Below are 26371 nucleotides of genomic sequence, written 5' to 3'. Positions count from 1 at the left end.
CGACAACAATACAATCATAGTAGGAGACTTTAATACACCACTAACATCACTGGATAAATCCGCTAGACAAAAACTCAGCAAAGAAACAGCAATCCTAAATGACTCACTAGATCAGATGGACTTAATTGACATCTTCAGAACACTTCACCCCAAAGCCATGGAATATACATTCCTCTCAGGTGCTCATGGGACATCTTCAAAAATAGACCACATATTGGGTCACAAGCAAAGTCTCCACAAATTCAAGAAGATTGAAATCATAAAAAGCTTCTTCGCAGACCACGATGGCATAATGTTAGAAATAAACTACAACAAAAACAACCCAAAATACTCAAACACTTGGAAGCTGAATAGCATGTTATTAAATATTGACTGGGTTACCGATGAGATCAAAGAAGAAATTAAAAACATCCTAGACACTAATGACAATGAAAACACAACAATCCAAAACCTATGGGACACAATGAAAGCAGTCCTGAGAGGGAAGTTTCTAGCTCTACAGGCCTATCTCAAAAAACAAGAAAAAATGGTAGTTAATCATCTAACTCTACAACTCAAAGAATTAGAAAGAGAGCAACAAGAAAAGCCCAGAGTGAGCAGAAGGAAGGAGATAATAAAGATTAGAGCAGAAATCAATGAAATAGAGACCAAAAAAACAATACAGAAAATCAATGAAACCAAGAGCTGGTTCTTTGAAAGGATAAACAAGATTGACAAACCCCTAGCCAGGCTCACCAAGAAGCAAAGAGAGAGGTCCCAAATAAACCAAATCAGAAATGATAGAGGCGAAATAACAACAGACCCCAAAGGAATACAAATGATTGTTAAACAATACTACGGACAACTCTACTCCAACAAACTAGACAACCTGGAGGAAATGGACAAATTCCTAGAAAAATACAACATTCCAAAACTCAATCAGGAAGAATCTAAAAATCTCAATAGGCCAATAACTATGGAAGAAATTGAAGCAGTCATCAAAAAGCTTCCAGCAAACAAAAGCCCAGGACCAGACGGCTTCTCAGGGGAGTTTTACCAAACTTTCAAGGAAGAACTAAAACCTATCCTCCTCAGATTACTACAAAAAGTTCAAGAGGATGGAACACTTCCAAACACATTTTATGAAGCTAGCATCACCCTAATACCAAAACCAGGTAAAGACAACACAATGAAAGAGAATTACAGGCCAATATCCCTCATGAACATAGACGCCAAAATCCTCAACAAAATCTTAGCAAATTGGATCCAGCAGTACATCAGAAGGATCATACACCATGACCAAGTAGGATTTATCCCAGGAATGCAAGGATGGTACAACATCCGTAAATCAATAAATGTGATACATCACATAAACAAATTGAAAGAAAAAAACCACATGGTCATATCAATTGATGCAGAAAAAGCATTTGACAAAATCCAACACCCATTTTTGATAAAAACTCTCAGCAAAGTGGGAATAGAAGGATCATACCTCAACATAATAAAAGCCATATATGACAGGCCCACAGCCAACATCATACTCAATGGACAAAAACTAACACCATTTCCCCTAAGAACAGGAACAAGACAGGAATGCCCACTCTCTCCACTCCTGTTCAACATAGTCCTGGAAGTATTAGCCATTGCAATTAGACAAGAAGAAGAAATAAAAGGCATCCAAATTGGAAAAGAGGAAGTAAAACTGTCCTCATTTGCAGACGACATATTATACATACAAAACCCTAGAGACTCCATCAAAAAACTACTAGACTTAATACATGAATTTGGCAATGTAGCAGGATACAAAATTAACCCCAAGAAATCCGAGGCATTTCTATATACCAATAGTGAACTTTCAGAAAGAGAGATTATAAAAACAATCCCATTTACCATCGCACCAAAAAAATTAAGATACCTAGGAATAAACTTAACTAAAGAGGTAAAAGACCTCTACTCAGAAAACTACAGGACGTTGAAAAAAGAGATAGAGGAAGACATAAAGAGATGGAAGAACATACCATGTTCTTGGATTGGTAGAATCAACATCATTAAAATGTCCATACTACCCAAAGCAATCTATAAATTCAACGCACTTCCCATTAAAATACCAATGGCCTTCTTTAAGGATCTAGAACAAACTCTCCAAAAATTCATCTGGAATAAAAAAAGACCCCGAATAGCTGCAGCGATCCTGAGAAAAAACAAAGTAGGTGGGATCTCAATGCCAGATATCAAGCTGTATTACAAAGCCACTGTTCTCAAAACTGCCTGGTACTGGCACAAGAACAGACATATAGATCAGTGGAATAGAATAGAGAGTCCAGAAATTAGCCCGAACCAATATGCTCAATTAATTTTTGACAAAGGAGGCATGAACATACAATGGAGCCAAGATAGTCTCTTCAATAAATGGTGTTGGGAAAATTGGACAGATATATGCAAGAAAATGAAACTAGACCACCAACTTACACCATACAGAAGAATAAACTCAAAATGGATAAAGGACTTAAATGTACGACAGGAAACCGTAAAAATTCTAGAAGAATACAAAGGCAACAAAATCTCAGACATATGCCAAAACAATTTCTTCACTGATACAGCTCCTAGGGCAGTTGAAACTAAAGAGAAACTGAACAAATGGGACTACATCAAAATAAAAAGCTTCTGCACAGCAAAAGAAACCATCAACAAAACAACAAGAAAACCCACCTCATGGGAAAACATATTTGCCAACGTCATATCTGATAAGGGCTTAATCTCCAAAATTTATAGGGAACTCATACAACTTAACAAAAAGAAGATAAACAATCCAATCAAAAAATGGGCAAAGGATCTAAATAGACACCTTTCAAAAGAGGACATTCAGAAAGCCAAGAGACATATGAAAACATGCTCAAAGTCACTAATCATCCGAGAGATGCAAATCAAAACAACAATGAGGTACCATCTCACACCTGTCAGAATGGCCATCATCAACAAATCAACAAACGACAAGTGCTGGAGAGGTTGTGGAGAAAAAGGAACACTTGTGCACTGCTGGTGGGAATGCAGACTGGTGCAGCCACTATGGAAGGCAGTATGGAGGTTCCTCAAAAAATTGGAAATGGAACTCCCATTTGACCCTGTGATCCCACTTCTAGGAATATATCCCAAGAAACCAGAAACACCAATCAGAAAGGATATATGCACCCCGATGTTCACAGCAGCACAATTCACCATAGCTAAGATCTGGAAACAGCCTAAGTGCCCATCAGTAGATGAATGGATTAGAAAACTGTGGTACATCTACATGATGGAATACTATGCTGCTGTAAAAAAGAAGGAACTCCTACCATTTGCAACAGCATGGATGGAACTGGAGAGCATTATGCTAAGTGAAACAAGCCAGTCAATGAAGGAAAAATACCACATGATCTCACTCATCCATGGATAATAAAGACCATTACAAACTTTTGAACAATAATAGATACAGAGGCAGAGCTGCCTCAAACTGATTGTCAAACTGCAGTGGGAAGGCCAGGGAGGGTTGGGGGGGAGGAGGGAGGGGATTAATAGATCAACCGAAGGTCTTGTATGCATCCATATAAGCATAACTAATGGACATAAGACATTGGGGGGAAAGGGAGGGCAGGGGTTTGTCAAGGGCGGGGGGGGGGGGGGCGGGAAGGACACTTATGTAATACCCTTTGTAATACTTTTAGCGAAAAATTAAAAAAAAAATTATGAACAATGAAGTGACAACAAATACATATCTATCAATAAGTGAATCTAAAAATCAAATGAATAAAAAACCTGATGAACAGAATAAACTGGTGAATGTAATAGAATCAGGGGCATGGAAAGGGAGCAGACTGACAATTCTCAAGGGGAAGGGGGTGTGGCGAGTGCAGGAAGAGATTGGACAAAGATCTTACACCTATGGACAATGCTGGGGTCCAATCCCAGGGGGTCCAGGGGTCCCCAAAGGTGTGGACGGAGTCGGCGAAGAAGGAATGACACGAAGACAGCCTTCAGTTGGTCAGCAGCCTAGTCAGGACCTCTAGCCAGGATCTCCAGCCAAAGTTCTGGTCGGAGTTCTGGTTAGGAACTGATGAGGATCTGATGAGGATCTGATGTTTATTGGCTTGTTACATGCGTATTTATACCAGCCGATTTTAATCCTGTCAATTTCTGTTACAAAGGTTAGGGCGTTTCTTATCTCCATTCCAGGGAGTAAAGATTATGTAGCTTAACTACCCGCCTGGCACTTAATTAAGGGGTTGTATCCCCTCCCTAACCTCAGGGAAAGATCCCCACCTGGGGAAACAACCTTTCTCAGAGAGGTGACCTTGGTTAAAACACATGGCACTAAGGAGAGCAAACATATTAAGAACAATATGCTATATATGCCAAGTCCCTTGAAACATATGCTATGCAGATGTTTCTTTCCTGCAGCGACTGTGTCAAGCAGCAAGGATGGACCGGCTTCCGGCAGGACAAGGACAGTTGGGGGGCGAGGGCCTGGGATTGAATGGGAACCAGGTAGAGGGGAGCTATAGGGGGGAAAAGGAGGAACATCTGTAATAATCTGAACAATAAAGATTTTTTTTAAAAGTTGGTATTGCCCAGTTGGTGTGGTTCAGTGGTTGAACTTTAACCTATCAACCAGGAGGTTACAGTTTGATTCCTGAGTTGCAGGTTCTATCCCCATAGGAGGGTGTGTAAGAGGCAGCTGATCAGTGATTCTCATCATTAATGTTTCTCTCCCTCTCCCTTCCTTTCTAAAATCAATAAAAATATTTTTTTAATGTTAAAAAAACCAACACTGCCTATTCACTAAGAAGACTGAGTATGAGCAGACATTTATAGACATTATAGGGAGAACAGGGACTTCCATTTTTCATTGTGGCCAATTTTACTGTGAACATAAAACTGTTCTAAGAAATAAAGGTGGGCCTGACTGGCCAGCATGGCTCAGTGATTGAGCATCAACCTATGAACCAGGAGGTCACAGTTTGATTCCCGTCAGGGCACATGCCGGAGTTGCAGACTCAATCCCTAGTGTAGGGTATGTAGGAGGCAGCCAATCAATGATTTTCTCTCATCATTGATTTCTATCTCTCTCGCCTTTTCCCTTCCTCTCTGAAATAAATTTTAAAATATTTTTTAAAAAAAAGTTTGCTCAGCCAATGTGGCTCAATGGTCAACATCGACCCATGAACCAAGAGGTCACTAGTTCCATTCCAGATCAGGGCACATGCCCAGGTTTCAGGCTCAATCCCCAGTAGAGAGTGTGCAGAGGCAACCAGTTGATGATGTTTCTCTCTCATTGGTATTTCTCTCTCTATCCCTCTTCTTTCCTTTCTCTAAAAATAAATGAAAACATATTTTTAAAAATAATAAATAAAGTTGGTATATGGGAACTCTCTGTGTCCTCTGGTCAATTTTGTTGTGACTCTAAAACTGCTCTAAAAAATAGTATTTTTAAAATGCATTTTTAAACAATAAGTACAAAACTAAATAATTCTAAATTAAGAATAGATAATATGAAAGAGTATAATAAAAATTCCAGAAATAAGATTTAACTTATCAAAAAGTATAATCTATGAAGTATTAAGAGGAATAAGAATGTGGAGAAATGAATCATAATTTTATAAATATTGTTGGGAAGTTAGTTTTCATTATGAAGAAAATTAAATATCAATTCATACTTCACAATAAACAGCCAAACACAATAATATGAATCCTTAATAGGTTAAAAATGATAACTGTAGACACCCCAAAAGTTATAGAATGAAATGCTATATCTGTTTAACTAATTGTACCAAGGTAAAAAATTTTCAAATAATGAAACAAGATGTACAGATAACAATTTAAATGGAATCACATAAAACACTAAAACAATTAAAATAAAAAGATATCTACAACATAGCAGATACTTAAGAAATGCAGGTTGATAAATTAATATTATGGAGCACAAGACCCTCTCCTCAGCCAGGGCAGTAAATTTCTAAATTTCCAAAAATGGAATGAGTAGACTTGAGCAAATGAAATGGCCACCTTTGTTCTTGGTTAGAACATCTCCACGCCACCTCAAGATGTCAGCTGTCTGTAATTTAATTTATAAATTTAATGCAATCCCAATTTTGACACTGATCATAAGTTATAAGTCAATCCTAAAGTTCATAAAAAAGATAAACACACAAGAATAGCTAAGAAAACACTAAGGAGGAAGAGCTCAGTAGGGGGACTAGCCCTGACATTAAAATATGTAACAAATTCTCTGCAACAGATGAATAAACAGCTCAGTGGAACCGAAGTTCAGAAACAGCAAAATGACATTTTAAAAAAATGTAGTAAATGAAATAGTGGTATCTCAAGTACTGAGGCAATGCTAATCTTTTTAATAAAGTGAACTAATGAAACAAAGTGGAAGATCTACAGGAAGTGATTTAAATGGATTCACAGAATTGGTTTTTGGGACAACAGGATACCCATTCAGAAAAAAACGGTTAAATTAGATCCATTCCTCAAACCATATACAAGAATAAATTCCAAATTTACCAGAGATCTAAATATAAAAAATGTAAAAAGGCATGGGTGATAATAACCTGGGTGTAGGGGGGAAACTTTTAAAATATGACTAAAGTCCAGATGCAGTAAAACAAAAAGGTTGGTACATTTTACTACATAATAATAAAAATTTGCGTGGGGAAAAAGGCCACCATAAGCAAGCTCAAAAGACAAATGACAAACTGGAAGGAAATATTCGTAATTTATATCAGAGATAAAGGACCAATATTCCTAACTTACAAGGAGTATTTTTAAAAGTTGAGGAGGAAAAGATGCCCCGCACTCTCTTTCGGAACAAGTTAGGGTGGAAAGTCCCCAGAAAAGAGGGTTCTGAGGTCCGTGGGGTCTCTGGGCTACAAAGTGTGGCGCATGTGCCTGTGCCTGTGCCTGTGCCAATGCCGAGCGCCAGACGGCCGTGTCGCCCCCTCCTCACCCCGCCCCCCGGGGCGCCCCTCACCATCCTCGCGCAGAAGAGCGCCGGGGAGCGGGGCGGGCTGCCCGGCTCCTGGCTGACCTCAGGCTCCGGTCTCCCGATCTCTTCAGGCTCTGAAAGTCCTCTTGCAACTTAGTGTGAAAGTTCTTCGGGGGGGTGGGGCCCCAGAGCCCCAGGACTCTCACGCCAGCAGCGGGGAGCTGGGCGCAGCCATCCTCAGCTCCATCTGCCCCCACTGCCGGCCTGCCCCACCCAACAAGCTAGCGCCTAGATCTTTCATTTTCATTTCTGTGAAAACTGCTTCCGTCCTTCGGTTGCAGTCTTGAGGTAACAAACAACAGCTGCCCCGGATTGATGTCAACATTTTGGGACGGATGTTGCTGTCAGACAAATTCTGAGTCTAAATCCTGGACTCTCATTTCTCAGTGGAGTAACTTCAGTCAGTGGCATCTGTACAGTGGGCATAGCCACAACCACTTCATGACATTATTGTGAGGATTCAATGAGATAGAGTCTGTAGAGTGTCTAGCATATGTTTTAGAAATCAGCATTCTCAGGGCTGTAGGAGCCTGGATGAGGCCTTCCCAGCGGATCCTAAACTGAGGAAGTTGGGGCCACAGGAGCAGCAGGAGATCCTGTCCTCAGGGGACCCGGTGCTTCTGCCCCATGGAGATCAACAGCTCCTGCACTCCTATGTATGGCAGTGCCAGAGCCAACACTCGACACTGTAGGCAGCTGTGGTGGCCCTGATGTCCAGCACCTGGGCCAACCAGCCCCCAGGCCTCTTCATGCCGCTTGGCAAGCAGGTGAAGGTGGTTGCTCAGCACTTGCTGTTCATTGGGAACACCCTGGGCCAGCTGTCAGCCTCCGCCCCTCCTCAAGCATAGGTCAGGGCTGCAGGTACAGTCCTGGGCCAGGCATTGCGGGCTACTGTGCTCACTGTCAAAGGAGCTGCTCTGGGCTACCCATCGAGTTCTGCAGCACAAGCAGATGGTGCTGTGTGGGACACAGCTGGCAGGGCAGACCCTGCAATTCACCTGTCTGGGCCCCTGAGGGTCACTTGGCCCTGCTGTGCCCCTCCCCTGCCTGCCGGAGCCCTCTTCCAGTCCTTGGGCAGCTGGAGGGCTCTGTGTTAGAAACTAGGAGAAGTGCTTATCTTTACCCATTCCTGCCCCTTTCAGTCATCTCAGTCTCTCCCAGAGGCATCTCTTCCGCCCTCCACAGCTTTTTGTATGAGCCACTTTGTATTAATTATTTTTGTTAGGTCGGAGAGAGCCCAGGATCGGATACATGCAGACATGTGATGAGACAATGGACTCCCCCTGGAATTTCTCACAGATCAACGTGCTAGACACAGATACCGCTTCTTCTCCCTGAATCCACATACCCCCACACAGATACTGACTCATTCCTGAATACCTTGCTGACCCCCTTGCAGCTGAAGCCTCTTCAACTGAATACCTCAGCTCATGTCCCCGCCCCTCACCCAACCGCAGTATAAAAAAGCGCCCCCCTCCATGTTGGCGTGAATCCACGTGCCCTGTCTTTGGGGGTACGTGGGTCTCCCGGGGACGCAGAATAAACTTTCCTTTCCTTTCTTTTCTGATTCACTGGACTGTATTTCTTGCGCCGCCTCCTGAGCCACCTAACCTAACAATTTTTACTTAATAGTATTCCTTGCTTCGTCAGGATCAGGTGCCAGGCCCTCTGGGACATGGGGAACTGAACTCTTCCTCCTCTCTCAGCACTGCCACCACCTCTGGCGGCATGGCCCCACAGAGAATCAGGTGGGTGAAACTTGGACCACCAGGAGCCCTTTCTTGTCCTAAAAGTTTGTTTGTTTTTGTTTTATTTTGTAGTGTGTGTTTTTGTTGTTTCTGTGGGTTGGGTTTTTTTGTTTGTTTGTTTGATTGGTTGTTTGGTTGGTGTTAGGTTAGGTGGCTCAGGAGGCGGCGCAAGAAATACAGTCCAGTGAATCAGAAAAGAAAGGAAAGGAAAGTTTATTCTGCGTCCCCGGGAGACCCACGTACCCCCAAAGACAGGGCACGTGGATTCACGCCAACATGGAGGGGGGCGCTTTTTTATACTGCGGTTGGGTGAGGGGCGGGGACATGAGCTGAGGTATTCAGTTGAGGAAGCTTCAGCTGCAGGGGGGTCGCAAGGTATTCAGGAATGAGTCAGCATCTGTGTGGGGGTATGTGGATTCAGGGAGAAGAAGCCAGGTATCTGTGTCTAGCACGTTGATCTGTGAGAAATTCCAGGGGGAGTCCATTGTCTCATCACATGTCTGCATGTATCCGATCCTGGGCTCTCTCCGACCTAACAGTTGGTTGGTTGGTTTTTTGCTCTACAGAATCAGTGCCTTACTGTTAATTGAGAGTGAGGGCAGGGAATTGACTGCCCAGAATGTGAAGGTCTGGGAGAAGTCAAAGGGAAGTTAGAGAGAGCTGGGCCTCAGGCACTGTGCATGCATCTCAAAAAACCCTGCTGTCTGGTTAAAAAAAAAAACACCTATATTAGTTCCCCTTTATCCTGGGCATCTCATTCCTAACCCACCCTGCTTTCTCTCCCCACTCATCTTCAGAAAAATATACTGGGTCCTTTTCATACACACTAAGACGGGCTGGAATCAGGTCTAGCTGAACAAAACATTACTTAACTCAGCCAACATGTTTTGAAATCCCTTTATATGCCTGGCATTGTGTTAAGATTATAAAGATGAGTTGGACACAGATCCCTTCTCTCTGGGGTAATCATGGAAGCAAGGGGAAGGAAGCAAAAGAGCAGACTAATATACATTTACCTGGTGTATCCTGGCAGAATACAGATGGTACACTCAAAATAGGTAATTGAGCAGAGTTCAATGAAGGATCACTTAGAGAGGTGTGGGCAAAAAGTAAAGAGAAACCAGTAAAAAAAATGGGGAAACACCCCCTAACCCCCCTCTCCTTACCATCTAGGCTAAAGGGGCAAGGAGGGGGCATGTAGTGAGACTAGGAAGAGCCATACCTATAGGAGTGAGCCATTGCAAGAAAACCATGGATTTTGGGAGACACCAAGGGGAGTGAGTCCCCCAACCACTCTCTTCCCTGAACCTCCTATCTCTTGCTGGTACCTCCCTTTGCTGAACCCAGCCAGTGGTCAGAGGGCATGAGAATGGGGTTGCTGCAGTACTTAGCAGTCAATGCCCAACATCACCACAAGAAAGCTCGGTAAGTGAATCTTGACATCACATCTGCATTGTCAACCTATGGTTGTTGGTACCAATTCAATGAGAATCTCCAATTTGGGGTGCAGTAAGAAGGAAACTCTATTTAATGCAAAACAGCTCATTGTGATACAGCACAATGTGAGGTGTGAGGTGGCTCTTGGGTCAGATCCCTCTCGGGCTAAATAGTCTGCTCTTCTCCTCACTCATCTGCTTTGTTCTGTGCCAGTCTGCTCTGCCTGTGCTGGTCTATCCCACTTCACTCCAGTGAGACATCTTCTGAGTTTTAGCTCCAGCCACGGAAACACAGTTTTTGGTGGAAACAGAAAGTGTGCTCTCAGGGACAGAGGAAAGCAGACTTATATAAACAGAAGTCCCTGCCCCTGGTCCCTGATTGGCCTGTCCTCATGCAAATGAGGACTCCAAATCCTCACCATTTGATTGTTCCAAAGACATTGTCCTTATTGGTCTGAGCCATTTGGATTGGTTGGTGAAGAAGCAGGTGGGGATATAGCTGCACAGCTCTGATTAGATGGGAAAAGCCTCAGTTCTACTGATTGAAATAGGACTTCAAGAATTCCTTCATTGCCGAAATCGGTTTGGCTCAGTGGATAGAGCGTCAGCCTGTGGACTGAGAGGTCCAAGGTTCAATTCTGGTCAAGGGCATGTACCTTGGTTGCTGGCACATCCCCAGTTGGGGGTGTGCAAGAGGCAGCTGATTGGTCTCTCATCGATGTTTCTAACTCTCTATCTCTCTCCCTTCCTCTCTGTGAAAAATCAATAAAATATATTTAAAAAAAAAAGAATTCCTTTATATTGCCCAGAACTAAATTCATTCAAGTGAGATCTGTAGAAGTTCAGTGAATTGTATCAATATAAATTTCCTGATCATGATATTGGATTATAGTTATGTAAGACGTTTTATTTTTAACAACTACATGTGAAACTACAATTATCTTGAAGTTGTTTTTTGAAAAAGCAACTCAGATTGGATACATAACAGAAAATAGTTTCTAATAAACTATTTTAAAGTATATAAAAAAAGAAATAAGTTATTTGAATAAGTTCTGAGTATATAATGTACAGCATTGTAATTATAGTTAAAATGCTATATGTACATTTGAAAGTTGCTAAAATAATAATTTTTTTAAGTTCTCAACACAGAAAAAAAAAAGAAAAAAGAATTCCTTTGTAAGGGCTGGCTGAGATGGCAGAAACACCATACAGGCAGGCAGTTCTGGGCAGAGGCAGGTAATTCAGTGCAGGTTTTTCCCTGAAGTGCAGTTTACATGAGAGTTTCCTGTGTAAAAATGGCTGCTAGGCTGTTTTTGTTTGTTTGTTTGTTTGTTTGTTAGTTTGTTTTTTTTAAAGTATATTTTATTGATTTTTTACAGAGAGGAAGGGAGAGAGATAGAGAGTTAGAAACATCGATGAGAGAGAAACATCGATCAGCTGCCTCCTGCACACCTCCTACTGGGGATATGCCCGCAACCCAGGTACATGCCCTTAACCGGAATCGAACCTGGGACCTTTCAGTCTGCAGGCCGACGCTCTATCCACTGAGCCAAACCGGTTTCGGCTGTTTGTTTGTTTTTAATTTGAGCCCAGTTAGCCACTAGCAGCTCTTTTTAGTGGGTAACTTCTTTCTCAGGATTCACAACATTAATATATATACATATATATATTTATATATAATTTTATATATATATATATATATACATATATATATATATAAAATTAGGAACACAGGGAATTATGTGATTCATAATTTGGAGACAAGATTGAATGAAAGTTTCTGCAGTAGGGGCATTTGAGACTTTATATGATGAGTAGGAGATTCCTAAAAGAAGAATGAGGTGGAGAGGCATTCTAGAGAGAGAATGCATAGAGCAAAGGCCATAATAATAAATGTATGGACTATGATTTGAAAAAGCTGGTGGTCTGGTGTGACTAGACTGTAGGAGCTTGGTGAGGAGGAAGGGACATGAGCTAAGCAAAGCAGAATGAGAAACCCCTGATGGCCAAGCTGGGGAGTTTCTAGGCCAGTGGTCCTCAAAAATGTGGACTGAAGACCATTACCAGCAGCTGCAGCAGTTGAAACTTGTTAGAAATGCAAATTCATGGCCCCAACTTCACACCTACTGGGTCAGAAACTCTGGGGGATAGGTCTTAGCAATCTGCATTTTATTGAGCCCTCCGATGATTCTAACACAAGATCAAGTTTCACAAGCACTGCTCTGGGCATTAGAGAATCACTAATGACATATCATCAGAGGAGTGATGAGATCAGAGCTATTTTCTCAAAAAATAGTTTGCAGTAAGAGAAGGAAGAGAGTTGGGACAGAGAGAGTTTTATATGGGTATTTTAATCATTCTGGTAAGAGAACTATGAAAATGCCAATGGGGTAGTGAGATTTGAAGTGAAAGAGAGGCAGGAGTAGTGATGATGGACATGCAGGACAAGAGGGAGAAGCCAAAGGGGCCACTAAGACTATGTATCAATGTACTATTACTGTGATATATTTTATATTACCTGTTGTTTTCCCAGGAAATAAAACTAAGTTTCTTCCTCTATAAAATCAGGCATTTCAGCAACATTTCTGCAGTCCTTTTTGACTCCTATGCCAAGCAAATAAAGCTGTGGAGTCATCTGCTGTGTCTTTTCAAAGCAGAGGTTGGAATGATAACCCATGGCATTGCACTGTATCACATCTTAGTTGGCCTCACTTCCCTTTTTGTTTGTCCTTTCTTCACTGACCTGGGTTTGCACCTCCCAAACAAGTTGCTAACATCTTGATTTTTGCCTAAGGATCTGTTTTGGAGGACTCAGAACCCAATCAATAGAAAAGAAAGTGGTATCCAACTCCCATATGGCAATGAAAGCAAAGCCAGTACTACACTCCAAGATAAATGTAAGAAGTAGCACAAAGGTTTGATTTTCCTGCTGATTGCTTTGATGCTATCTGTGATGTTGTAATTTATAATAGGAAATTTATAATATGTATTTGGTATTTGTCCCAGTTTGTGGCACAGACCTAAGATCCTTGGACTTTCCCGAAAGCTGAGAGACCATAAAGATGTATTTTATGTTAATGAGGTGACTTGTTATGTTACAGAAAAACCAGAGAAGAACCAAGCAACACTCAGAGAGTTTGGAGTTACACTTTATTCACCGAGGTGGGCTTAGAGAAAATGAATTCAAATTCTAAGCAGAGCTACAAGCAGAACTTCCCTTTTTATGAAAAGAGCCAGTCCTATGTGTGCTTAGTGGTTATCTTGCTGGTGGCCTTGAAAACTACACAGTTCTATCCAATTGAAAAAATGCACCCTGCATGGCATTGGGCGTATCTAGTCTCTGGCCTACAAGGTCAGACAGCTAAGTTTATCACCCTCAGTATTCAAGCAAGCTGAAGCAGGCTAGAAAGCAAAGTTATTTTTTTAGAATAAGAGGCCGTCTAAAGCCGAAACCGGTTTGGCTTGGTGGATAGAGCGTCGGTCTGCGGACTGAAAGGTCCCAGGCTCGATTCCGGTCAAGGGCATATACCTGGGTTGCGGGCACATCCCCAGTGGGAGGTGTGCAGGAGGCAGCTGATCAATGTTTCTCTCTCATCGATGTTTCTAACTCTCTATCCTTCTCCCCTCCTCTCTGTAAAAAATCAATAAAATAAAAAAAAAAAAAAAAAAAGAGGCCGTCTAAAGAATAGCAGAGAATTCCAAACAGTTGTTTTACAAAATAGGGGTTAGCCTTCACAGTTATAACGAGGTTGTTATGGAATTGGCTTGGAAGAAGGGACAGTTGTACACTTGGAGGTTCAGGAAAGTAAACCTTTATTCAAAGCTGCGCTGCCAGTTCAGGGGACTTAAAAATCCAGATCCTGAACCACTTAGACAATGAGATTTTCTCCTTATATATTTCTGAGTTTCTTGTTTCCTAACTACCAAGCTTCTGTAGTGAACTCACACAGCCCCCCTCGAGTCAGTTAGATGGTTAACTTAGATTGTATCTAATGTCCATCCTGGATGGCACCAGTGACCTCCCTCTAGTTAACCTGTTACATCCTTGGTGTATGGCTCTTGTAAATTGGAAGTATTTAGGTAAATAGGTCTTGCAAGACCAGATAATTAAGGATGGGGCAGTGACTTCATTATAGGCTATCAGGAACGTGCATTAAGGATACTGATTAACCAGGTACAGAGTCCGGCTGCTAGTTTCCTACATTCTTTCACAAATGGAGTAAATTATCAGCTAGCAAGAGTGTGCACTAGAAGGCAGGTTACTGGAACAAATTCAGATTGCTAGCTCCCACAAAATGTCTTATGCTCCCCATCAAGGTGACTAAAAATGGGATCTGGTTACCAGAGGAGCCAGCCACATGATTAGAGGGTTGGAACTTTCAGTCCCACTCCCTGACATCTGGGGAGGAGAGAGGAGCTGGAAATGAAGTTGAATCACCAATGGTTGACGATTTAATCCACCATGTCTTTGTAGTTCAGATGGCAGGGAAGCTCCATGCGCTTTCCTACATACCTTGCCCTGTGCATGTCTTCCATCTGGTCAGTCATTTCTGAGTTTTATCCTTTTGTAATACACAGATAATCTAGGGAGTAAATTGGTTTCCTGAATTCTGGGAGTCACTCTAGCAAATTAGTTGAATCCAAGGGGTGGGGTCGTGGGAAGAAGAGAAGAGATGAAACTGCAGCCTACACTTACCTTTGTAGTACTCTGTGTTAAGGAGGAAAAATATTAAGAAATGTGATTTTTCACAGCTTAAAATGATAGCAATGGAGTCAAAAGTAGTTTTGTTGTACACTGTGTTGTAGGAAACCACCAGAATCTCAACCTAAGGAAAAAGAAAAAAGGAGTAGGGAAAGAACACAGACCATCTGTTCCTAATATTTAAATTTATTTAAAGCAGATACAGCCGATAATACCTCACACAGAGCAAAAACAATAATCTACAGGCTCACCAATCACTCACACCATTAAGCTGCCTATGCACACACTACATTGTAATCAAGAATCTAGACCTAAGCAGGAACCAAACTTTTGTTTTTTTGAAGCAAATTTAGCTAAAGTTTAATAGATACAAAATAACTACTCACAATGGTGAAGACTTTAATGAATAATCAAAAATTAAATGCATCATCTAATATTTTTAAAGGCCTATCATTTAGTTTAAGCTTCCTCAACTCTCTAGATAAAGGAAAAGATTCTGGGTTTTTAAGTTCTTCAAATAGGACTTCTTTGGAGGAAATGTGCTGTGAGCAACATGTAGGAATGTGTATTTGAGAGAAGCCCAGAATAACAGGAACTCTTCAGTCACTCCATGGAGAAGTCCCCCTATGGGAGGCAGTATAGCTCTGGGGTGTAGAAGCCTTGCAGCCAGACTATCTCCTTCAAATCCCAGCACTTCTACTTATTAACCATGTGACCTTTGTCAAGGTATCCTTTCTTTTCATCAGTTTTCTCAGTTATAAAATAGGGATGCTAATAGTATCAATCACACAGATATAAAGATCTTATAAAGGGGACAAAATAAGTCCACAATAAATATTAACTATTACCCTCTAACCAAAAATATATGTGTGTGTATGTGTATCTTTAGGAAAAGAAAAAGACATCTTGTTCATCATTTTCAGAGAGGCTGGGATGTGGGTAACGAAATAAGAAACTCAGTTTTCAAATCAGTGGTAAGGACTCCAGAAATGACTTCCTTACTCCTGCCTCTGCTAAAGATTTTGGGAGCATATATCCCTCTGCTGGGGTATTAGCATCCTGAGTCAGGCAGCAAAAATATATTATGCACCAACTGTATATACCAGGCTCTATGTCATGAAAAATAATAGCCTTATACTATTTATTAGCAAAGGTTGCCCAATCTTTCTTTGCTCCTGGCCACTTTTCTGGCCATCAGGGAGGGAAATGTGTCTTAATTTTCTTTAACCAAAGCTTCTCCCCTCCCTCATTCACACTAGGATATTACCTTTAGGGTATTTAAAGAGCTAACCAACCAACCAACAATCAAAAACTAAAGGAACACCCAGAGATGGTAATTTAAAAAGGATCAATTGGCAGCTAGTATTTCAACTGAAGAGCACATAAGATGATTTCAGACCCACAGCACTCCATTCCCCCCAACAAGGACACAAGAATGAGGCACAACACCTCTGCAGCAAAAATCACATAGATCTTTGGGGCTTTTATCTTCCGTAAAGAGTGACACTCCAGAAATGACAGACTATCAGATTCTTACTCTTACGTGAATCCCCTTGAGATAAGTATTTTTAAAGGTTGTTTCTACATTAAGATTTAGATTGGTATTTACTCTGCCTTTTCAACTGTGTCTTTGGAACACTTGGCTCAAAATATCCTCCAGCAGTCTTCTTACTCAATTCCTTTATTTTTCAGCTCCTGCTTGACGCGTTTCAGATAATTAGGATCAGGATAACCATACCTGCAAAAGGAAAAGCCCCTTAGTTTCACACATGGTTTTAAAGATTCTGTATAGCAGGTCCCTGGCATTAACATTGTGTTGCAAACATTAACAAGCAATCCTGGAGGCAGATGAATTATAATCACTTGTAAGTGTGCAGATGTGAGTCATTCAGCTAGTGAGTGAGCCTAGCTGTCTGTCAGGGGTGGGCAAACTTTTTGACTCCAGGGCCACAATGGGTTCTTAAACTGGACCCGAGGGCCGGAACAAAAGCATGGATGGAGTGTTTGTGTGAACTAATATAAATTCAAAGTAAACATCATTACATAAAAGGGTACAGTCTTTTTTTTTTTTTAGTTTTATTCATTTCAAACTGGTCGGAGTTTGCCCACGGCTGGTCTAGGATCTGCCTCCCAACAAGACTTTTCATTTTCAGCTTGTGGTAAGCTGTGACTCTAATAGTTATACTATACTATAAATATATAAAAAAATATAAAATATATTAAAAACATGTTATATATAAAAATATAGTGTAGTATATATTTTATTACATAAATATATTTATATATATTGTATATACTACCGGATGATTTTCAAATTTGAGAATTTGCAAAAATCTCAGGACCCTTTTGAATATTAAGGATCTGAGATATTCTATCTGAATTTCACTAAGAACAATTGGGTTGCCTACAATACAACTTTCACAACATTAAATAAGAGCTTTTCTACGGTACTATTAGCCAAGTAAATTAAGAATCTCTATGGACCAATGGGAGGAGGGGGTGTAAGGATGATCTTAAAAGAAGGCAAAGTAAATAACATTCTTAGGATCTACCCTTCAAATAAACAGGAAACCTCAAATCAAGTCATCTGAGATATCATTGATCTTGGATTCTGAAGACCCTTGCCTTTCGATGTATGATACTTTGTGGTATCATACAGTTAGAAGGTGACGGGAACCAATCTTTCTGCCTTTGAGATTAACCTCTCTCAAAATACTGTACCCAATCACACTTCTATAAATAGTCCCTTACAGCCATATCCTCAAATTGCCATAGCTTACAACCTCTAAACTCTGTTTGGCAATCATTGTATTTCAAAATGCTCTCACATTGCTGGTCCCCCGGTCATGGAGGTTTTGTGGTGGATATCATTCCATGTAGTGACGTTTGACCTTCCTGAAACTCGAGAATCCCCCACTGTGAAAATTAGCTTTTGGTTAAAGGCCTTTTGAAGCAGTGTCAAAACCTCCTTCCCTTCCTTGTTAGCAGGTAAGAATGCAGTTCGCTGTGTTCCAGAATATGGCATTCCTGGGTTTGGGTGCTCTTTCTGTGTGAAAACAAAACAATGTCACATGAAAACACTCACGAGTCTAAATTTTACTGTACAAGATAGATGTGTTCATTCGCAAATAGAGTAAATAAAAAAACAAAAAAAGTATAGAAATTTTGCTCATATTCCCAATAATTCATATTTCTCCTCTTTCCCTAAATTCATGCTGGGAATACCATCCACCCTAACACATAATCACCACCCACCCCTCCTCTCCCTTAATAGACACAAAAGGTAAGTTCTAAGCTAACACTGTTAATTTCATCACTACTTAAAGCCTTAGAAATACGACCATAGAAGTAAGTCCCTGGGAAATCCACTAATTGGCAACAGTATTCTTTTGCCTTGGTAATCCTAGCACACTGGAAAGAAATACAGGGATCTGAGAAACACTTACTGTTTGTATGCCTCCTCTCATATTGTAATTAATCACGATGGAGCCATAGTTTTCATAACCTGGAAGTGAATCTCCAATGTAATCGACAGACATCGTTCCCTCTGGCTGGTTCCCTTTCTGGACACCATAAACGGCCTGGCACAGAGGACAGGTTGACTTATATGTCATGGCTTTCTTGATACAAGGGGTGCAGAATTCATGCTTGCACTTTGGTAACACTAGCTTATTATTAATGGGCTCCATACAAATGGCACACATATCCTCTTCCTTGTTCATTCCCGATGCCCCAGAAGTGGCAGAGCGCTGGGATGTTGGTAAAAATGTTTCTGAATTATTAATATCAACATCCATGGGTGTTTCATGATCCTCATTTGATTTCTCTCCAGCTGACGGGGACATGCCCCCTGTTTTTAAGACATGTTTTGCCTTTGCGATGTGGTTTGGCAATCCAATAAAAGTAATTGATCCTTGATTTAGCACGAAGTCTACATCTGGATGCCTTTTTCTAAAGTTATCAGCAAACTTGATCCCATATAAGTCCTTTCTCTCCTTGGCCAAAGGAACAACTTCTCTCATCAGCTGACAAGAAACATGCTGATAGGCATCAATGAAACTTGCATAAGCATGCACAGACAGATCTAACTCCTTGTCCTTAGGTTCAAATAGAATGCAGGTTTTATCACCTTTCCCCAAAATCTTACTTTGAGTGTTGTACTTTTTTTCTATCTCTGATATCTCCTGGAGTAATTCAGCTTCTAAAAACTTATAGTGAGCCGTGTCAACCTCAATTCCATTCATCATGTACGCAGGAGGCAATATTTTCACAGGTACCTTGACAAGACTTTCAGAGATTTGGGGGGCAAGAAAATGTCCGGCAGCTGAAATGTCATCTTGGGTCCCAGGGAGAGGTAATTCTCCTTCATTCTCCTTTATAAAAAGCTTTTTAAGTTGGTGATAAAATCCTTGATTGACTTTATTTGCCTGCTTCTTGTCTGGTAATGCAACACATTCCTGCTCCATATTTCCTATGCTTTTCTGAAATTCACTGACAAAAGTCTCTTCAGCTGCTCTGAGGTCACCTGATTGACTTGAGGTGAAGTATAAAGAGACCATATTCGGAGAACTCTCCTGGCTTTTTATTTTTACACCAAATCTTTTCTCTATCGAGTTTATTGTTTCAGGGTAGATATTTTTGAAGTATTCAAATAAAGGCAAGGGAACTGTGGGACAACTGCTTTTTCCTTCTGACTTCGTTCTTGGTTCAGAGGGAGAAACATAGCTGTTCTGGTCCTGCTGATGGAGTGGCTCCCTCTCTGTTGTCAAAGGGGCTGATTCCTGTTTCTGCTCACTTTTTAGGAGTTGCTCACTCAAGAAGCCATGTATTTTTTCAATATCTCTGAAGTCACCACACACCTTCTCAATTCCATCATAGCCCTCCATTTTTCTGACATTGGGGCAAAGAGTGGTTATGTGTTCCCTCTGCTCTTTAGAGAACAGGTTACAGTTCAGGTCAGCTGTGACAGTAAGGAAGATCTGAAAATTTAAAAGGAACAAATGAAATCTTTCAGACATCCAGGCCTACCGTCTCTTCTAAGGAGAATGTCTAAAGACTAGAGAAATAACTACTATGTCCTCCCTTAGATTTGTTCTTTCAAATCCTTTTCACAGAGGATGGAGCACACTATAGCCCACACAGAGGTTCTCAGCCCTGTCTGCACATTAGAACCACCTGGGAAGTTAAAAGAGAGGGGAAAAAACCCCCAAAAACCCAAGGCCTAGGCACATCTCCAGAGATTCTGATGTAAATGTAGAGCCTGGACATGAGCATATTTTAAAGGCTCTGTGGACAAGCAATCTGGATTCTGCCACTATCTGTTTGATGGAGGGAAGGCACTTTGTCTTTTCAGGCAAGCTGCTGTGGTTCTCACAAAAGAGTCTGTAAGCCAGAAAGGGACCCATAAATCTGAGGAGGATGTTTTTTCCTCTTACTGGTTTTTCTAGTCTTCAACCCCCCTCCTTTTTTTTTTTTTTTTTTAACTAAACACCTAAGAGCATGCAATGTTGCTGAGTCCTCTAAACCCTAGCCTTTAGTAGCTCAAGTATAAGGCAAGCACAACAAATTAGGCTAAAAAAAATATATAGGCAAATTAAATGGAATAAAAAAAAGCAAGATTCCTAATATTTTGTTCCCCTTCAAGGTCTTTGCACATGCTATTTCCTCTGCATGTACCATCCTCTTTCTAGATCTTCCTTTAAAATGTTTACTGAATCTAGCCACTTCTTACACCTTGATCAGAACCAGCTGAAGTTCAAGCCATTCTCACTTTGCACTTGGCCTACAGCAACTCCTCCTAATTGGGCTCTGACCTTCCACTCTAGCCCCTTTCAAAAATCAGTTATCCACGCAGCAGCCAAAGTGATCCTTTAGAGCAGCGGTTCTCAACCTGTGGGTCGCGATCCCTTTGGGGGTCAAACGACCCTTTCACAGGGGTCGCCTAAGACCATCCTGCATATCAGATATTTACATTACGATTCATAACAGTAGCAACATTACAGTTATGAAGCAGCAACGAAAATAATTTTATGGCTGGGAGTCACAACATGAAGAACTGTATTTAAAGGGCCAGAAGGTTGAGAACCACTGCTTTAGAGACATGAATCAGACCACTCCACTCCCAAGGCTCAAAACCATATGATGAATCCCCTAACATTTAAGTGAAAATCCAAAGTCCTTACTTTCATCCCCAAAAACCTGACTTCTGGTTACCTCTCCAAGTTCCTCTCATATCACTCTCTCCCTTGCTCACTGCCCTCTAGCCCACTGGCCTCCCTTCTTGAAGCTTCGGGGCTCAGGATGTAAGCTCCCATCTGGAGGCCTTGGTTCTTGTGCTCCCCTCTACTTAGAACATTCTTCCCCCCAATATCCACTTAGCTAGCTCCCTTACTTCATGAATGTCTCTACTCAGATGTTACCTCATTCAAGAGGTTTTTCCAGATATCCCAAAGTAGTGGTCTTGTCACTGTCATTTGCCCTGCTTTATTCTTCTTCCTAGCACTTATCACTGTCAGACATCTACACTAATAAAAGAGAAACATGGTAATTAGCGTACAACCGCTACCCTTCCCATTGGCTAATCAGCATATCCTTATGCAAATCAACTGCCAACTAAGATGGCGGCTAATTTGCATACACCCAATGATGGGAGGCAAAGGGGAAGGACTGAAGAATGGTGATTGGCAACCCAGGTGGCAGGCAAGAGCTAGGGGGTGGGCAAAGGCCGACTTTCCCCACCCCCCAGCCGGTGATCGCCATTGGAAAGCCAGGCAGCAAACCCGACCCCCAGGGGCCGGGGTTGCCGGCTGGCCTGCGCGGAGTGATGCCATGGCAATCGGAGGGCGGGAGGGCGCAGGCGCAGGCCAGGTGGCAACCCCGGACCCCACTGGGGCCAGGGCTGCGGGCTGGCCTGCGAGGAGCGATCCCCATGGTGATCGGAGGGCGGGAGGGGCAGGGCGCAGGCCAGGCGGCAACCCTAGACCCCACTGGGGCCGGGGTTGCCGACTGGCCTGCGTCCAGGATCACCATGGCATCGGAGGGCGGGAGGGCCCAGGCGCAGGCCAGGCGGCAACCCCAGACCCCACTGGGGCCAGGGTTGCGGGCTGGCCTGCGCAGAGTGATCCCCATGGCGATCGGAGGGTGGGAGGGCCGGGGCGCAGGCCAGGCGGCAACCTCAGACCCCACTGGGGCCAGGGTTGCGGGCTGGCCTGTGCAGAGTGATCCCCATGGCGATCGGAGGGTGGGAGGGCCGGGGAGCAGGCCAGGCGGCAACCCCAGACCCCACTGAGGCCAGGGTTGCCGGCTGGCCTGCGTCCAGGATCACAATGGCATCGGAGGGTGGGAGGGCCCGGGCGCAGGCCAGGCGGCAACCCCAGACCCCACTGGGGCCGGGGTTGCAGGCTAGCCTGCGCAGAGCGATCCCCATGGTGATCGGAGGGTGAGAAGGCCCAGGCGCTCACCTGACTGTGTGGTCTGAGTTTGATAAACTGAGAAAAAGTTGTAAAATGAAGTACTAATCTCTAGGGTTTAGGTCAGACCAAGGAGTAGTGCCACTCAGCCAGAAGCTGGCTCATGGCTGGCCAGGGCGGAGGTGGTGGCAGGAGCCTCTCCCACCTCCATGGCAGCACTAAGAATGTCTAACTAACAGTTTAGGCCTGATCCCTTGGGGGCCTAAGCCTTTAGTCGGACATCCCCCGAGGGCTCCCTGGCTACCAGAAGGATGTCTGACTGCAAGCTTAAGCCTGATCCCCCAGGGAGTGGGCCTAAGTCAACAGGTGGACATCCCCCAAGGGGTCCTGGATTGCAAATGGGCGCAGGCCGGGCTGAGGGCCGCACCCCCCGCCCCCAACGAGTGCACAAATTTTGTGCACCGGCCTCTAGTCTATAATAATAAAAGTGTAGTATGCAAATCGACTGAACGACTGAACAGCAGACCATCAGGATGACCACACTATGACACACACCGGTGCCAGGCCAGCCAAGGTGGGCACAATGCGATTGGTCTGGGGGCCCCACCATCACCCCACAATCACCCTGCAGGGAGAGGCCCAGGAAAAGCAATCGATTTGGGGGGTAGGGGGGGCTCTGAGATTGCCCCAAAGAGGGAGGCCCAGGCTACCCTCTGTACAGCGATCAATCGCAGAACCCCGGTCGGGTGAGCGATTGCTCCAAAGAGGGAGGCCCAGGCTACCTGGCTGGAGGTGCTGCGGTGGGTGGGCAGGGCCTCCCTCTGCTGGGAGATCAATCTGGGGCCCCACAGAGGGAGGCCCAGGCCACCAGCCAGTGACGCTGTGGCGGGTGTGCAGGGCCAGCCAGCAATCACCCCACAGAGGGAGGCCCAGGCCAGCCAAGCAATCGCACTCCATGCCTGTCACCTGCAGAGGGTGGCAACCAGTGGCGGAGAGGGAGGAGACAGCACCGCATAGATGGCAAGCAGTGGCAGCAGCGGGGGCAAGGCCAGCTGCTGGCAGCCAAGGGAAGGAAAGCCCCAAAGGCCCTGATCGCTGGCCAGACCTAGGGATACTACCCAAGGGGTCCCAGAATGTGCAGGCCGGGCTGAGGGAACCCCCCCATGCACAAATATCGTGCACCAGGCCTCTAGTTTTATTATAAATCTACTAGAGGCCTGGTGCATGAAATTTGAGCACAGGTAGGGTCCCCAGGCCTGGCTGGCGATCAGGGCCTTTGTTCGTTCCACACTACCCCCTGGTGGTCAGTGCACGTCATAGCAGGCAGTCGAACTGCCGAGAGGACAATTTGCATATTAGCCTTTTATTATATAGGAAGATTTGTTTACTATTAGGATCTGTATCCCTCACTAGAATGTAAGGTCCCTGAGGGCAGGGTCTGCTATGTAGCTAGCTGGGTCCCCAGCTTCTGTGACAGTGCCTGGCACACAGCAGGCAGTTGATACTGACTTGTCAAATGACTCTTGGCATGGCTAGCTCCTTCTCATTCAAGTCTCAGGCCAAATGTCACCTCAGAGACTTTGTCTCTGACTCCTGGTCAAAAGTAGCAAGACCTCCTTCCCCTTCCTCGTCCTGGCATACATTACCATCTAAAATTGTCTTCTTTATTTGGTTTACTTGCTTATTGTCCTTTTATGTAGTGCCCCCCCCCCCCGCCCCCCCCCCCCCCAGTAGGGACTTGTTGTCCTCTGGGTCCCAGTGCCTGAAACAGTGCCTGGCTCATAGTAAGTGCTCAGCCAATGGTTGTGAGACAATAATGAAATATATGGTGACTGGAGAGGAAGTTGCAAATACATACCTACCTCCTTTCCATACCCACCTTTTGGACACAGGAATCCACAGAATGAGGAATATGTTCATTTGGATGCTTCTCACCAGACCTTGCCCCTTGTGACTGTGTTTGCACTTGAGACATTCCATTCTTCTCTACTGAATTTTCAGTGCATTCCAGGAAAATAATCACAAGTTTGTCGTCAACCAGAATTTGGTGCTCTCCTTTTTCCAACACTCCCTTCTTAGCTTCAGTGGAGACATTAAACACACACACAGAAACAAGGGAGTGATGTCAAACAATCCTCTATTCAGGCACCTGTACCCTGCCCAAGCACCCTCCCAGTGAGGGCTGCTCCCTGCGTGCTGGGAGGGTTTATGTTAGGGAATGTGAGGGAACTATTCAAAACTCTCACATGGACAGCTTCAATTTTCTTGCACAAATGAAAGCTCAAGGATAATAAAACATTGACAACTCGTGACAAGTCATGTCTCTAAAACTGTCTCGGGTTCCTTTTTCAATCAGATGGCATAGTACTCATATAAAGTGGATTGAAAAAAACAACAACAACAGCGAGTCAGCATTGCAGACTCAGAATTTTGTAAATATACATGTGTGTACTGACATTTATAGAAAAAGGCTGGAAGAAATATACCAAAATGTTCACATTGCTTATCTCCAGGTGGTGTTCTTTATTCTTTTCTTTCTCTCTTTTCTATGGTGGGCATATATTATTTTTGTAGTCCTCAAACATAAATCAACGGAATAATTATTTAAAACATAACAGTGGAATATCTAAATGGCGAGGAGCCAGAGGCCTATGGGGGACGGCAGGGTGTTAGAGCTGAGAAAGATGAGTCAGGGCCAGGATGCTGGGAGGTGTCAAGGGTAAGGTGCAGTCGGGCCAGATCAGCCACCGGGCACCTCTGGGCGCTATCCTCGCGTGGGCTGGTCGCTTGGCAGCAAGAGACCCCAGTTCCCGTCACCCCCCCCGTCCCCCCCCCCCCCCCCCCCCCCCGGAGACTGTGCCATGCTTTCTCCCACCCTCTCCCCTCGTCGGCTCGCTCTGGGTCCGCCTGGAACCCCGTGAGGCTGGGCCCCGGGGACGGGGACGGCCTTTGCACCCCAGCCCCAGCCCCAGGCCTGCGGCTCACCTGCCCGGTCCAAGAACTTCACCCCGAAGACGCCATCGCCCAGGGCTTGGACCTCGCACTCCCCGCCGCCCGACTGCCGGCTCTGGAAGTAGAGTTCCAGCTTCCGACGTAAGTTTTTCAGGCCGGGCTCGGACACCCGCACCAGCAGCGGGGAGGGCGGGCTGGGGCTCGAGGAGGCCATGGCTGCGGACGAGCGGGCGGGCGTGGGCTGCGCGGCGGCTCCGGGCGGTGCGGGGCCTGGACTGAGGCGGGGGGTGCGTCCCGCCCCCGCCCCGCCGCCGGCGGCAAAGTTTCAGTTTCGCTTTCCGCGAAGTCCCTCCCTGTTCCCGTTCCCGCACAGCCGCTCCCCTCCTCACCTCGCAGCCTTCCCTTCCCTTCGCGGCCCAGCGCAGTGAGTAGTTCCGTCCCGTTCCCCTGGCGGTGGGGACCGGCGGCCGGCGGCCCCTCCTGCGGGCTCGGGCTCGGGCTTGGGCGGAGGGGACGCGCGGTGCCGAGGGGACGGGCGGCGGCGAGCGGGCGGAGGGGGAGAGGGGGCGCGGGGGTTGGGGGGGGGGGGGGGCAGGCCGGCCACGCGAGGGTGAGACTGGTCAGGTGCTGAAGTCAAAGAAAGTTTCTCCTGAGCTTGTGATTCCTCTCAGTTCTTACTGCTGTTACCCTTACTGTTATGTGCAGCCAAAATGTCATTCCCGTTCGGAGTTCAGATTAATACCTGCATTAAAAAAAAAATTGAAATTGTTCACTTGCGTTATGACCTCCCTCCAACTTTATCCTTTCAGCCCTGTGCACTTGAGAGTAAAGATGAGCGTGCATGCCCTCGGGCTGGTGAAGGGAGGTGGACATGTGAAGCAAATCTCTTGAAGGCCCCCAAGAGGAGATCGGAAGCAAAGTCTTAGAGAGAGCGGTGGGGGTGGGGGAATGGTGGGGTGCATCTGAGGCGCGGATGAGCACTGGGGCCTTGGAGGCGATGAGATGGCTGAGGGACATGATGGAGGAAGGGGCTAGATCAGTGCTGTACGTACAGATACCTAATTTTAATTTTTTAAACGTTATGAGCCACATTTTTAAAAGTATAAACAAGTGAAATTAAT

General features: G+C 44.3%; 3 protein-coding genes across 10 annotated transcripts in view; 1 reads left to right on the top strand and 2 right to left on the bottom strand.

Annotated features, from left to right (window-relative positions):
* The window catches only part of PARP15 (poly(ADP-ribose) polymerase family member 15), a 58491-nt gene extending 51286 nt beyond the window's left edge, over positions 1-7205 (bottom strand). For 4 of the 5 annotated variants that reach the window (XM_070406321.1, XM_070406326.1, XM_070406322.1 and 1 more), the window contains exon 1: positions 6989-7205. Coding sequence is in view for 1 of the 5 variants with exons in the window: in XM_070406324.1 (XP_070262425.1) it covers positions 6989-6991 (3 nt within the window). In the remaining 4 variants the exon portion in view is untranslated. The remainder of the gene's footprint in view (positions 1-6988) is intronic. The other variant, XM_070406325.1, reaches the window with a different exon arrangement.
* A 7854-nt stretch (positions 7206-15059) lies between these two features.
* DTX3L (deltex E3 ubiquitin ligase 3L) lies at positions 15060-25545 on the bottom strand. Of its 2 annotated transcripts, XM_070406319.1 has the most exons (6): positions 25284-25545; positions 24178-24377; positions 21309-21413; positions 18336-19868; positions 17718-17935; positions 15060-16627 (listed from the first exon to the last, which is right to left on the bottom strand). In XM_070406319.1, the coding sequence occupies exons 1-6, from the start codon at positions 25462-25464 to the stop codon at positions 16558-16560; spliced, it is 2307 nt and encodes a 768-aa protein (XP_070262420.1). In that variant the 5' UTR covers positions 25465-25545; the 3' UTR covers positions 15060-16557. The 2 variants fall into 2 exon arrangements, with proteins under 2 accessions (XP_070262420.1, XP_070262421.1); XM_070406320.1 differs by lacking the exon at positions 21309-21413 and having other exon boundaries at positions 25284-25543.
* PARP9 (poly(ADP-ribose) polymerase family member 9) overlaps positions 25278-26371 on the top strand; it is a 34009-nt gene continuing 32915 nt past the window's right edge. The window contains exon 1 of one of the 3 annotated variants that reach the window (XM_070406317.1): positions 25278-25391. The gene's annotated coding sequence lies outside the window, so the exon portion shown is untranslated. Of the gene's footprint in view, positions 25392-25576; positions 25675-26371 lie in introns of those variants that run through there. The other 2 variants (XM_070406318.1, XM_070406316.1) reach the window with 2 other exon arrangements.

Source organism: Myotis yumanensis, unplaced genomic scaffold, assembly GCF_028538775.1.
Source record: "Myotis yumanensis isolate MYYU_CA2020_CCGP unplaced genomic scaffold, mMyoYum1.0.hap1 SCAF_2, whole genome shotgun sequence".
NCBI classification, from domain to species: Eukaryota; Metazoa; Chordata; class Mammalia; order Chiroptera; family Vespertilionidae; genus Myotis; species Myotis yumanensis.
The sequence above is the reverse complement of the archived record's forward strand: the minus strand, read 5'-3'. Positions and strand labels throughout refer to the sequence as shown.

Excerpts from the sequence above, each read along its gene's own strand:
- DTX3L (XM_070406319.1), bottom strand. The coding sequence starts at position 25,464 with ATGGCCTCCTCGAGCCCCAGCCCGCCCTCCCCGCTGCTGGTGCGGGTG. Across the intron at positions 24,378-25,283 it reads GAAGTTCTTGGACCGGGCAG|CTAAGAAGGGAGTGTTGGAA; the intron begins GTGAGCCGCAGG and ends TCTCCACTGAAG. Across the intron at positions 17,936-18,335 it reads TGAGAGGAGGCATACAAACA|AAAGAGCACCCAAACCCAGG; the intron begins GTAAGTGTTTCT and ends GTTTTCACACAG.